The following is a 14,066-nucleotide window of genomic DNA, read 5'->3' on the forward strand; positions in this document are numbered from 1 at the left end:
ATACATTATCTTGAGTGGTAACTTGGCAACTAGAAATCTTAAGTTTTGTCCCAAGTGGAAGTAGCGGAAACTTCAGTCCGAAAAGATGCTCTGAGGGCAAGCACAAAAGGATAGCAACTCCTTTCCTCTCTTTCTCTTTTATACACACACACACACACACACACACACACACACACACACACGCCCTGTTCCATAGACGGTCCTGGTTTCAGGTGTTCCACGGTTCTGCTACTTTGGGATTTTTAATTATGACTGCTTTTGCATTCTTTGTTTCACCTTAGGCGCCCTTACAAGTCCACTGCAACTAAAATCTTTGTTTAAATTGGAAATTGCATCACATGCATGATGGCACAGATTACTCACTAGAAGGATGGAAATGTTTAGGAGTAAGGTTAAGGATTTTAATTCATCAGTGAAAGCTGCCATTTAAGAACAAGGGGTCTTAAAAGGAGCTTTTATCATCAAAACCTAGTTTATGGAAAGTTTTCAGTGTTCATGCTGTATATGAATAATGCATACATATTGTGTACCTAAACCTAGAAGCTTTTGACAAAGCCAGTGCATTAATACATTAACATTTTAAATGAACTGAATGTTTTCAATGAATTTTTTGCCTTACTAATCAACGCTGTGTAAGGGCCCGAGGCATTTGAAACACATTTTTGTATTTCTGATTTTTTTCATAATTCAGAGTTCAAAGGACCCAAACCAGACGTTTTAAATGGACACAGTAGCCCAGAGAATGTTTGCTATCCTTGAGCCGACTGTGACCAAACAGCTTATCTTTTCAGCCTGCAATTTAGAGGATATGAACGGTGTCTAAGTGACTTCTAATATGTCTTGCAGAAGCCTTTTAATGCAGTTATGTTACTGATAAATTCATCTCGAGGAACACATAAGAATGTGTCTTCTGTTTTCTAACTTGCCTGACTCTGACTTCTTTAAAGTATGGCATAGTCTGTAATTTCTCTTTGAGCCATCTTCTGTTATTCTGTTCTCTTATAGGAGATAACTTTGCAAGCAAGTTAGTATTACTTTACTTTTGTAAAGATTGTTAATACATTGGCTAAATAACCCAATTATTTAAGCCTCATTTCTTCATCCTTAATATTTTTAGCCAGCTGCTCTATATTCAGTACAAATAAATCATTAGAACGCTTAGATTAACGATAAGACCATATTCAAATGAGGTACTAATATTGATTAGTGAAGACGACCAGACACCCTAAACTATTCACACTAAAATAGGAAATTCACTGGTTTCATTGTTTTTGTCTTTGGAATAGCATTGTGTAAGTGATGCTGTAAGGCCTCAGACAACTCCAGTAGTTATGAGGTAGCACTTACTGTGCATGGCTCTGAGTCTTTACTGCAAGCTGTAGTTTCGAGAATACTAAATGCATTGCATGCCATAAGCCTTTTGGATTGCTCATTAGTGAATTGTAATTTCACACTTCATTTAAAATATTCCTAAACATTCTCTCACAGTAAAAAGGTTTCACACAGTAATTAAAAGACCCAGTTAACAAAGTCTGAGAAGTCTGATTTCCTCATGGGGAATGATTTTGCTAAATTGTAGCATTTCAATTAATATAATAGAATTTGCCAAATATAAATTTTATTTTGCTGTGACCCAAGATATTATTGCCTGGTGAAAAGTGAAATAACGTTTACTCTTAGGAATTAAATAAACATTTTAACTTTGTTTTCCTTTGGTGCAGATTGAAGATGAGCTTTTTAATCCAGATTATGTGGAGGTTGACCGGATAATGGACTTTGCACGTAGCACAGATGAACGGGGAGAGGTAACAGAAGATCATTTGTATTAGGGGGCAGTGACTCAGACGGTTTAAGTGTGTTTACAGAGAATGATTATGGAATCCTAGATCTGGTCCTGGTCAGAGCCCTGGATGGTGACACAGTTGGTCTAAATTTAACTGAAGCTTTTGACTGACTACTAGTTTTATGACCTAATAAGAGCACTCAGTGTGTTCTTTGTTTAGTGTGCGAGCTTTTTAAAAGAAATCAATTTTCAATATGAAACAAATACATTGGCATTTTACACGGTTTCAGAATATGATCAATAAAGAAGAATGCTATACAGTTTGGTATAAACCCAGTATGAAGCACAGATTTCCCATACATAATTAAGAGTGCTCTTGTAGCAGAATGGAATTTAATGTTACTTAACATTGTACATCCTTAGTGAAGTTGATGGACCTCATTTAATGTAGTGCCCAGAGGACAATGTAAAATAATTCTCTTTATGAGATCTTGGCATTTCTCAGGTTGCTTTGCAGAACTCTGTGAGGTTGTAAAGGACGGTTGATTAGGGCAGTAGGGGTGAAGACAAGTCTAGTGCCTTCCTGAGCATATTGTCTCAGGAATGATATATGCACCCACCATGAGTTCTGTCATTCTTGGCTCCTTTGTGTAAATTAAATTTTATATAAAATGTTTAGATCTTGCTTATCTAGTGAGAGTCTGCAATGAACTCCCATTTTTTTTTTTTCCCAAACTCTGTATCATGAAGTCCATGATGTTTCAAGGACTGTGTCTGTAACATGATGTTTACTTTTCTAGCTTTATTTAGCTGTACTTAAAAGAAAATTGTTTTCTTGCATATTTGTGTAGCACAGTGGGTGTTTTTAACATCACAACCAGGTGTATCTTAGTCTTGAAGTGAAGGTTGACCACCCAAGTATTTTCTAGAAGAAAGACAAAGGAAATCCTGTTGATCTGCATTACCCAACATATTTTGTTCTCCAATCTATGAGAGCTCAAACACTATATTTTTTATTTATTTATTTTTTTAAAGTTTTAATTAAGTAATCTCTACGCCCAATGTGGGGCCCAAATTTATGACCTCAAGATTAAGGGTCGCATGCTCTTCTGACTGAGCCAGCCAGGTGTCTTTAAAGGGATTGGATACAAACAATACCTCTCTCTTTAAGAAAAAGGCAGAGATACTAATAAATTCAAGCTTGTTTCTCATTCTTTAAGAAACTAGCCAATAATGTAAATATACTCTGATGATTTACCATGTAAGTCTGAATCAGACACCCGTTAAATGATTTGCACAGATAAGAATAAGGCTTAAATTCAGCTGTGTTATTTACAAGCCATTTCTTTATATTTTTTGGCTTGAACATAGCAGTGAATTCGATAAAAATTAGCTTGTTCTGATGATACCCAGTAATATTATTTCTAGTTTGTGCTTGATACCGTTAACTAGGGATGACTGTGTAATGGTTGTAGTTTTAAATAAAGTTCTACCAACTCATTCTTACTGTTACTGGGGTCGTGTCTCTCAATAAGTAATGTACGTGTGTGTGTGTGTGTGTGTGTGTGTGTGTGTGTGTGTATTTCGATCAAATGAACCCAATTCTAATTTATTTAAACCTGGCCCAGCCTGTGACTCACTATCTGGTGAAGTGGTGCTCCCTGCCTTACGAAGACAGCACGTGGGAGCTAAAGCAGGACATAGATCAAGCGAAGATCGAAGAGTTTGAGAAACTAATGTCCAGGGAGCCAGAAACAGAGCGTGTGGTAAGACTTGGCTAATGGTGAAGGATTTAATTTGAAAATAGCATAGTGGTGTGGTCTTGGAGAAACCACTAATGGGATTTACTATATTTGAAACAGGAGCGACCTCCTGCTGATGATTGGAAGAAATCGGAGAGTTCCAGGGAGTACAAAAACAATAACAAACTCAGGGAATACCAGTTGGAGGGAGTAAACTGGCTACTTTTCAATTGGTACAACATGTATGTAAAAAGCATGTTTTTCTTCACTTTTAAGAAGGCCTATAGCTGTTTTCCTTTGTAGTCATTGAAAATATTAATCAAATAATGTCACACTTTAATCTCTAATAAGAATTATGAAAAACAGCCAGGATTGGAAGTATGCTTAATATTTATCCAACAAACATTAATACAGAGATATTGATAAGACATATGTAGAAATAATTTTTATGCCTTAGAGAATTTTGTTTGAAAATGTATTTTGTTGAACTAAGAGAACATTTGAGATATGCATTTGTGATTATAATAGTATATGTTTTGTGAAAAGAAAGCAGTGTCTAATATCTGTACTTATTAAACTTTTTGTGTTTTATTTCCTTCCCAAAGGCGAAACTGCATTTTAGCAGATGAAATGGGTTTGGGAAAAACTATCCAGTCCATTACATTTCTCTATGAGATATATTTGAAAGGAATCCATGGCCCTTTTTTAGTAATTGCCCCATTGTCCACAATCCCCAACTGGGAAAGGGAATTCCGTACCTGGACAGAGTTGAATGTGGTTGTGTATCATGGGAGTCAAGCTAGTCGTCGGACCATTCAGTTGTATGAAATGTACTTCAAAGATCCCCAGGTAAAATGTCACAAGTGGTATTCTTTATTCCTATTATGTACGTTTTAAGGCACTGGATATTAAAATGGTCTCAGACATTTTGGGGGAAGGTCTAGGTTTTACAAAATTGAGAAATTTGCTTTAGATTTCTTACCCAATTGTGTTATATTTTCGCATCTTATAAATACAGCTAATTTTTACAGCTTTGGTGGTTCTGATTATCTGATAAGAATAAATGAAATATTTTCACCTTGGGTGACTGTGGAAAATCATTTAATGTTTTGATATGCTAATTGGTTTTATTTTGCAAGCCTAAGAAAAAGCTAAACAGAAAATGGTGTTATTAAATGTAAGTGGAAGTAGAAATTATTAGGCATTTCATGTTGAGTGAAATACACCCAAAGGGAATAACTTCTGCTCTCTTAGTAGCACTTGGTATAATTTTTTTTTTTAAAGATTTTATTTATTTATTTGAGAGAATGAGGGAGAGAGAGCATGAGAGGGGGGAGGGTCAGAGGGCGAAGCAGGCTCCCTGCTGAGCAGGGAGCCCGATGCGGGACTCGATCCCGGGACTCCAGGATCATGACCTGAGCCGAAGGCAGTGGCTTAACCAACTGAGCCACCCAGGCGCCCCACTTGGTATAATTTTTTACTTATGCTTCTTACCTGTATACAGTTATTCTATGATACTGACAGTGAAGCATTATAAATGACAAGAATAGTATCTGCTAAAATAGTTTTAAGCTTATATAAGGTGGTAAGGAGAAGTCCTATTACTGGAAATAGGACAGAGTTTTGTTTTATAGGTTTGCTTTAAGTATAAAATCTGCAATTAAATACTTCAAGGAGAAAAATATTGAAATCTATTTTGGTGTTTATCTCTAGATTTGAGAGATGGTTATAAGTTCTACCCTAAGTGAATGGTTGTTTTCATTTAGCACTTCAATAGTAAAAAATAAGTTAACAAAGGTTAAAAAAAAAAAAAAGTAAAAGGTTTTAAACAGTAAAAAAGTTTTTAAAAGCTACCTTAGTACATAATCCCCTTGGCTTTTCACCTTTTGGGGGTCTGTAGGATGTAACTAGGATGACCACAGTTAGTGGCACTTTACTACATATGATCTGTAGGGAAATTGGATAGGAAATTTTACTAACGATTTTCAAATTTCTTTAAAAAGGAAAAGGGTTTTAAAGCTTCCCTGCAAAACACCTGGAAAACAAAATACAAGTGTTACCTAAAATAAAGATGTCCCCGAAAGATAAATACATCTGTTTTATGCTATTTATTAATCAAAGTTAATGTAATCTCTAATGCTAAATAATAATTTAGAACTGTTCTCATAGGGTCGAGTGATAAAAGGGTCCTATAAGTTTCATGCCATCATCACTACATTTGAGATGATTTTGACGGATTGTCCTGAGCTGCGGAATATTCCATGGCGCTGTGTAGTCATTGATGAAGCCCACAGGCTGAAGAATAGGAACTGCAAGCTGCTGGAGGGGCTCAAGATGATGGACTTGGTCAGTGATCATATTGATGATTCCATTGAACCTGAACAGAATTGTTACTGACTCAGTGTTCCCGCTGCTCTGAATGTGACTGATAACCTGTGTAGGGTGTTTTTAAAGCCTGTCAAATAAGGTGATAGGTCCTCCTGAGCTTTTAGTTACTCAAAAGTTGCTACCCTTCTCGATCCTTATATTGTTGGCTGGTTTCTTTGCATGATTGTATTACAGTAGGGTATAAGTCAGGATATTTTCACTGAAATGAGTTTCAAATATTTGCTTTTCCCTTTTGTTTATAAATACTGCCATTTCATAACCTTGGTGGGCCAGGCATTGTGCCAGTGATGATAATGAAGTTATATTCCAGGGCTCAATGGTTTTGGCACATTAGATCCGGTAGGACTTGTAGATGCAAGTTCTTTGTATGGGTTAATACCTGGAATTGGTCAAGTTCACACAGACACTTAGAAGTTTGGGGCATTACAAGACCTTGAATTTGATCTGGAGTTTTACACTACACTTACCTCATACTCTCCCTGCTTCCTAAGAGGTGGTCAGGTTTTTCTGGTTAGATTTTTCTAGATTGTTTTCAGTAGGAGTGTTACGGGATAATATAGAGGTGGTAGGATTTGATTGATTTTCTGTTCCATGCTTCTGTGTGTTTGGTTTCCTAGCAGAAATTATTACATGACTTCAGTCATCCTCAGACTTCTTTGTTCTCTGTAGTTTGCAAGGTGGGTTTTGATCACTTGTTTTCATTTTTAATGTACATTTTAAAAGCAATGTTACTGTCATTCAGTAACATTGGATGTTTTCCTGAGTTTCTAAAAAGTGCAAAAGATTTTTAAAATCTCTTTGATGTTGACTTCAGTAGATTAATTTGATCTCTTGTTAATTGAGAGTTTGAGATGGGGAGAACATTCTATACATTCATGGCTATAAATTTTGTTAATGAAGACTGGGACTACCAAAAAGAACACTTAAAAGCTTTTTGTTGCAGCTGGTTCTTTGAAGCAATTTCTTTTATTCATTAGCCAGTGATTCTTTTAATTAAAAACAAACAAAATCTAGGTTTGTTTAAAGGGAAAAAGTTTGACTGAATTATTCTATTAAGGATGGGATTTCCCATCCTAAGACCTTTCTCAAATCAGTTTATATTATTTGGTGACCAATCCACAAAAGAAAGGAGAACACTTATAAACAGTGACCAGCCGTGAAGACATAGGCGAGCACATGGAAAAGAGAAACTCCGGGACTGTATTTGGTCTCTCCAGGCAGCACTTGGGCATTACATTTGCAGGCAAATGTGAGTGTTCATGAAATACCTAACTCCATCTTCCGAGTAGGGACCCATCTTTACAGTGGTCCACAGAAAAGACAGACTACCATTTTCTGAAGGCTTAAATAGCCATCTCAGTTTATCTAAGTTGTTTCCTATTATTAGTTTATGTGCTCCCAGGCAGTCGATTCTTACTGCAAAACAGTCCTCCATTGGTGCATACAGTTGAGTTAAATGCTGTCAACATCATATAGTCTAATTGTCATTGGGAGACTTGAAACAGTTTTCTGTTGTTTGTAGTAACAGTTCATTAATGGATTAGAATCTCTTATCGAGATAATTTTTCTGTTACGTACTTCAGTGTTCCCTAACCTTTTTTCACATAATGGCACATCTAGAAAGTGGTAATATTCTGTGTGTACCATTACAGCATGTCATGGTGGGGCAAGCCGAGAACGCCGCCCGCTGCCACAGGTGACCAGCCCTGGGATCTGACTCTCAGCCCTTGCCGGCTGCCTCAAGGACTTGCATACCTGTAACTCGTTCTTGGCTCACCCACTGGGAAACTCTGATAAGCACATGAACAAAATAATTGTTTTTCTGACAATCAAGAATTTTTCTTAGAACGATGTTTTCAAGATGAAACACAGTACTGTTGTTTAGAATTAGAATGCAATTGTATTTGTCTAGTTCTGAACAACTCCTTGGTTGACCTTTAAATCCTTATTTACAGTAAATACCATGAGAACTTATACACTGGCCATTTTTTATTCTTCTTTTCTGGAATAAGTCACAGTGAAAATAACGAGTTTATCTGGCTACAGAGCAGGTCAGAGGGAACTGCTGTTTCTTGCACTAGACTCAGGATGAAGGTGCACTTGATGAGGATCATGTTCCAAGTGCATTCTCAGAAAGAGAGGGCCAATGAATGTCTTCAGCTCTCCCATCACAAAGGAAATGCTTGTGAAGATGATTTGTAGAGGGACATTTATGGTCTTCACCATCCTCTGCGGGAGCTCTGGAAAGCAAAGCCATCTCCTTGTCGGTGACAAGGAGGGGATTCTCTGGAGGTGGTAGTAGTTCTTCGTTGATTCTATCATCTCATCTTTCATTGTCAGGAGGCCTCACACAAATTAAAGAGTCTGCTGAAATAAAATTAAATGGTCATCACTCCAGCAGAGCTAAAAAGAATGGTAATGTTTTCAAACCAAAAGCATATTTGCTGACATAGTTGAGCTTGGAGGTGATAAGCCTGCTAGCATGTAACGTCTCTTACATGACGTTCTGTGACACTCTGTATTAATCACATGTTATTTCACAGTTACTTTCAAATGGAAACTTGGTTTTATTCCACTACTCATATGTAACCTTTTAAAAATGTCATGTGTGTAACCGTTCGGGATAACTGGCTTTAAACAGCCCTTGAGGGAAAGCAGCATAAAAAAGGAGTCCCTCTCAGGGCGCCTGGGTGGTTCAGTTGATCTCTGCTCAGGTCTTAGTCTCAGAATTGTGGGTTTAAGCCCTGTGTTCAATTTAAAAAAAAAAGGAGCCCCTTTCCTTTTTTCATATATATTTATTTTGAAATGAGTAAGTTCAAAGGCTTTTTCTGAAGTATTTGTTTAGAGGTTAAGGATTTAGCTCAATCATAAGGGATAGGAGAAAACTGGGAGACAATCTTAGAGTATCAGTATAGCTCTTTCCTGAGTCTGTGACAGTTTTAAAAAATTCTTGGATAAGGTAATTCAAAACCGAAGTATGTCAGGGACTGTGGCCCATGTTACCCACCAATATGGTTATATATTAGAGTATCTGTTTTCTTTTCTTTTCTTTTCTTTCTTTCTTTCTTTCTTTCTTTTTTTTTTTTTTTGAGAGAGAGGGAGGAGGGAGGGGCAGAGGGAGAGGGAGAGGAAGAATCTCAAGCAGACTCCACACCCAGCGTGGAAACCGATGCAGGCCTTGATCTCACACCACTGAGATCATGACCTGAGCTTAAATCAAGAGTCAGATGCTTAACTGACTGAGCTACCCAGGCACCCCTATATTAGAAAATCTTGAACTGATTTGCAAACTCCTTACTCTTTATGAAGTTAATGAGTCTGAGGATGATGGTGGTCTGTGTATCTTCCCGAGAGACACCTTTATTCAAAAGGGAGAAAAGGAGAAAGAAAAGCAAACTGAACTGCTTTACCTTACTTTCAAAGAGCTTCATTGGCATATAAGACATGGTGGATATTACGAAAATTAACATGTCCTTACCCTAGTTAACATCATTTATCTAGTATTTACTGAGCATATACTCTCTCCTTGGCAACCAAGTCTTGTCAGATTTCACGTTAAGTCAGAATAATTTGAACCTACTAGAAGGTAGGATCACTTTCTTCTTTTTTTTTTTTTTTGGATCACTTTCTGAAATAGTTTTATTCGCTGTACTATGTATCAAATGGCCAAACAAAATATTAAGTAATAAGACCCTTAAGATGAATAAACTCACCATAGTTAAAACTGGTCACTGAGAAATAGCTCCTGTGTTGGATATATAAAATACAAAGACAAGGGTATAGATGCATAAGGAAAGCTGGAGAAAGAGCTCATAAACAGGAAGAATTATTTTAAAGAAATAACCTAACTTGGTTCAAAGAAACAACGTTAGAAATAGCATCTGCTTTAAAAAAAAAAAAAGAAAAGAAAAAGTGATTGTGGTATTTAAAACCAAGCTGACCTCTTCGCTAGTTTAAAATTTTTGCAGAACAAAATAGTTTTTCATATGCTGTTGCATGTAGAAGACCTTCTTTTGTCTCTAAAGTGAGTCATGCAGGAAGCAGATGGGGAGAAGAGAACGCTGTTGATGTAGAGAACAGAAAGAAGCATGTGAGCTCTGAGTCTAGGGATTTTAGGAAAAAAACTCTGGTGGAGAAAAACGTATTGGGACTTAAAAGACTTGCAAAGCCATAGCACTAAAATGTTGACCTTTATCCCAGGAAGAAATGAAATGGCATGACATGTTTACGGGGTCTGCTGCGTTCTAGAGGGCCCGCACCACGTATCTGTCTGAAGCAGGGTCCATGTCTTTCTTGTGCCTCTGCCTTTGTGCCCTCTACCTTTACGTTATGGTGGACGCTGAGTTAGCATTAATGAGATGTAGGAAAATGGATATCTAGAGAGAGGTTTTGGTTTTATTTATTTATTTTTAAAGATTTATTTGAGAGCGAGAGCACGTGCGCGGGCACTCGCACCCCCGGGGCAGAGAGGGAAGGAGAGGGAGAGACTCTCAAGCAGACTCCACCCTAATCACAGAGCCCATCCGGGGCCCGATCCCACACCCGAGATCACACCCCGAGCCGAAACCAAGAGTTGGACACTTGACTGCCTGAGCCACCCAGGTGCCCGAGGAGAGAGGCTTTCATTTTAGGAAACTGTTTTTGTTGCGATTTGCTCAGTTGCTTTCCTTGTGTTCCTACAGGAACACAAAGTGCTGCTGACGGGGACCCCACTACAGAACACTGTGGAAGAGCTCTTCAGCTTGCTTCATTTCTTGGAACCAAGTCGCTTCCCTTCAGAAACCACCTTTATGCAAGAATTTGGTGATCTGAAAACTGAAGAACAGGTACTTATCACGTCTACTTTGCACTTTAGTCATATAATTGAAGATTAACCCATGAAATGGCAAAGCACTGCTATTTAGCTGTTCAAAAATGTAAATTATATCATTTTTTTCTCACCTAGTAGTTAAGTGAGCTTTATATCTCCTTTCCTTGGGCATTCTGAGTCTTCATTATGGAGGTTTTCTTGTTTGTTTGTCTGTTTGCCCTCATGATGGGCTGTTGAGATTTGTTGGGAGAGGTTACTTACCTTTTCATGTAATTTTTGGACACTGCCATGCTGTTCAGGTCAGTGATTTTGCTTTGTATACTTTTTTTTTTTTTTTTTAAGATTTTATTTGAGAGAGAGAGCAGCAGAGGGAGAGGGAGAAGCAGGCTCCCCGCTGAGCAGGGAGCCCGATGCGGGGCTCAATCCCAGGACCCTGGGATCATGACCTGAGCCGAAGGCAGAGCCAAACCGTCTGAGCCACCCAGGCGTCCCTGCTGTGTATGCTTTTTGAGCACAGTGTCAGAAACCATGGGAACTTATAGTTATTTTCCTCCTGGAGTTTTGGGATCCTAGTCTTATTTCTTAGCTGTGTATACTCGGTCACATTGCTTAGTTTTCTGAGTCTACATATTTTCATTTAAACTACTCCACAGGATTTCTGTGAGAAATAAATGAGGTATTGTGTATGAAAAGCAGTTATTTTACACATCCTAAGAGTTATGTGGGTATTTATTATTATACTGTTTTTGACACAGATATGGAGATATGCTTGCAGTCTTGGTCTTTATGTTCCTCCACAATTTACTGTCTAAAGCCTCTTAGTTTAGTTCAGAGTGAAGTCCGTTTTGTTTTGGTTTTTGCTTTCTTAAAATAAAAACTGTCTTGTGTGCTATATATCCTATTGCCAGTCATCAGAAATGAGAACCAGAGAGTGACACCTCTGCTTGCTTGTTGGTGCAGGGAGTAGGTAGCTCCTGGCCTACTCATTCTGTTAGCTCTTTCCAGAAGGGAAGGGAACTGAAGCGTAGCCACTCCCATGACATCGCCTCTTCCCTCTTCCTTATCATCCCTGTGGCTTAAGACAAACAGAAGGGAAAGCTCAGTGAATAAGTTGGGTTCTTTCCTGCTGTGTGCTTGTCAGGCCTTCTGGCTGTTCGGGCTCCTGGGCAGCTGAAATAGGCCATCCAACGCGGACTCATTCAGCCTCCATGCGCTTCTGTCATGCAAGCTGAGAGATGAGTGCCTTCATACCCTTACTGGGCTCTGACAAATGAAAACCAATGGTGAATGAATGTTTTAACATGCAAGCAAATCACGATACCAGTATTTACTTAAGGTCCTTTTTCAGGTGCAAAAACTCCAGGCTATTCTAAAGCCAATGATGTTGCGACGTCTCAAGGAGGATGTGGAAAAGAACTTGGCCCCCAAAGAAGAAACTATTATTGAAGTTGAGCTAACAAACATTCAGAAAAAATATTACCGAGCCATCCTTGAGAAGAATTTCACGTTTCTCTCCAAAGGTGGTGGTCAAGCTAACGTACCTAATCTTTTAAACACTATGATGGAATTACGGAAGTGCTGCAATCATCCATACCTTATTAACGGTAAGCCTGTGCACCAGTAAACGTGTTTAAATGACTCCAGAGGTCCCTTCCTCCCTCCCGACAGAGGATTGTTGCTTTGTGGTCATTACTGGATCCTGTCACCTCAAACATGGGTTTCACCAGCTTCCTGTTCTCTGTGACGCCTCTTTCTGTGGTGGCCGCAGGCAGGGCACCATTGCCCTTGCTGACCTCTGCCGCGGGACCTCAGCTCACCGTTCTCCTACTTCTCTGCCTCTGTCTCACCCCTCGGAAGGAGGTGTTGGTACTCATGCCTAAAAATCGTCAAACGTGCTAACAGTTAAAGAGAGATTAGCCTCAGTTGAGACTTCCTTGCTGTGCGTGTGTGTGTGCGCGTGCATGTGTGTGTGTGTGCGTGTGTGTATGTAAATCAGAGCAGTTAAAGAGGAACAGTGTGAGAAGGCAGCTCTCAGCTGTCTGGAGACTTTGGTAGGAGGGAACTTCAGTCTAGAGACGTCTAGGGCCTATTCCCTAAGAAGGAGCGATCGTTTTAAAACTTTGATACTAGTTTGTTTCTGTTACTGATGAATACTTTATGGTCTTCCTGTGTTCTTAACTAAATTGATAGTGTCATGTAACTGATTTGAGTACAAACCTATATTATGTATTTCCGAAAATCATGAAAGGGATAAATATCGCAGGCCTGGATGTGTGGGACACTCTGGAGGATACGGGAGCCTTGAGGCTTGTCAGGGATGGAGATGAGAGAAGCCACAGAGAAAGCAATGGTATTGAGACAGGCCTACGGGGGTGAGAAGGAGTTTGCCAGTCAGGGTCAGAAAAAGGAAGGGCATTTAGGCTGATGTAATAACATGAGCAAAGACAAAGAGACAGGAAAACAAAGGGGAACTTGCCCAAAGTGTAAAGTCCGTGTCAGAAACAGTGCAGCAGTGAACGTCAGGCACATGCTGGGACCCTGCCGTGGCAAGCCTTGAAGGGCCAGGCCGTGGGATTGGGGCTTTCGTCTGCAGGCAGTGGGGAACCATGGCTAGTGTTGGAGCTGAGAAACGATTCAGGATGACTGATCTGGCAACATCATGTAAAACAGATGGGAGGGAGTCGGCAGAGACATACAGGCAGAAAGACCGGCTCGGAGGCTCTTGCTGCCTGCCGTCCTGGCCAGAGTTTGTACGGGTTAAAGAAAGGGGCCGGCCGACCAACTTGGGGTGTTTGTGCACAATTATAACGGGCCAGCAAGGCAATATTAGGTTCCTTTGCAGGGGAGTAGGAACAAAGCTTGGTGTTGTCTTTATCACAATCCATGAAGTTCAAGGGCAGCTAATTTAAAGAGTTCCTGATCTTTCCCCACCCCATTCCTGACTGACACACCTGTCTGCCATCTTAGACCCACAAGTTCCTGTTATTAGATGACAGAGGGGCCCACACCTGCAAGACCGCCTCGGCATTGCCCCTGAGGTCATTGCTGTGGTGTGACATCGATGAATTTCCTTCTACAACTTTGTGCTTTTTAGCTTTGTCTTCCAAAGAGAGTATTGTGTGTGATAATTATATGTTTACCGCGGCCGGCCTACTAATCACCAGTGTGTTAGAGCCTGTGAGACCATTACGGGGCGTGCCAAGCAGCCTGTCCCTGAGTTGGGGAGCTGGAGTTGGGGCTTAGGGTGACTGGTGGTATAAGTAAAGCACATGTGCTTGTGTGACACACGCACACACTCTTGCATTTAATATCTGCTAAAAAGAAAATGAGGAATAGTAGCCTC

The 14,066-nt window shown here is 39.5% G+C and overlaps 1 protein-coding gene across 5 annotated transcripts in view; it reads left to right on the forward strand.

The window, feature by feature from the left end:
- Positions 1 to 14,066, forward strand: part of CHD7 (chromodomain helicase DNA binding protein 7) — a 185,695-nt gene that overhangs the window by 137,652 nt on the left and 33,977 nt on the right. For all 5 annotated transcript variants that reach the window (XM_032421834.1, XM_032421838.1, XM_032421837.1 and 2 more), the window contains exons 9-15: positions 1,722 to 1,805; positions 3,412 to 3,549; positions 3,646 to 3,767; positions 4,131 to 4,374; positions 5,695 to 5,871; positions 10,596 to 10,739; positions 12,072 to 12,327. In XM_032421834.1, the coding sequence (XP_032277725.1) occupies positions 1,722 to 1,805; positions 3,412 to 3,549; positions 3,646 to 3,767; positions 4,131 to 4,374; positions 5,695 to 5,871; positions 10,596 to 10,739; positions 12,072 to 12,327 (1,165 nt within the window). The remainder of the gene's footprint in view (positions 1 to 1,721; positions 1,806 to 3,411; positions 3,550 to 3,645; positions 3,768 to 4,130; positions 4,375 to 5,694; positions 5,872 to 10,595; positions 10,740 to 12,071; positions 12,328 to 14,066) is intronic.

This window comes from Phoca vitulina, unplaced genomic scaffold, assembly GCF_004348235.1.
Source record: "Phoca vitulina isolate PV1807 unplaced genomic scaffold, GSC_HSeal_1.0 scaffold25, whole genome shotgun sequence".
Classification (NCBI taxonomy): domain Eukaryota; kingdom Metazoa; phylum Chordata; class Mammalia; order Carnivora; family Phocidae; genus Phoca; species Phoca vitulina.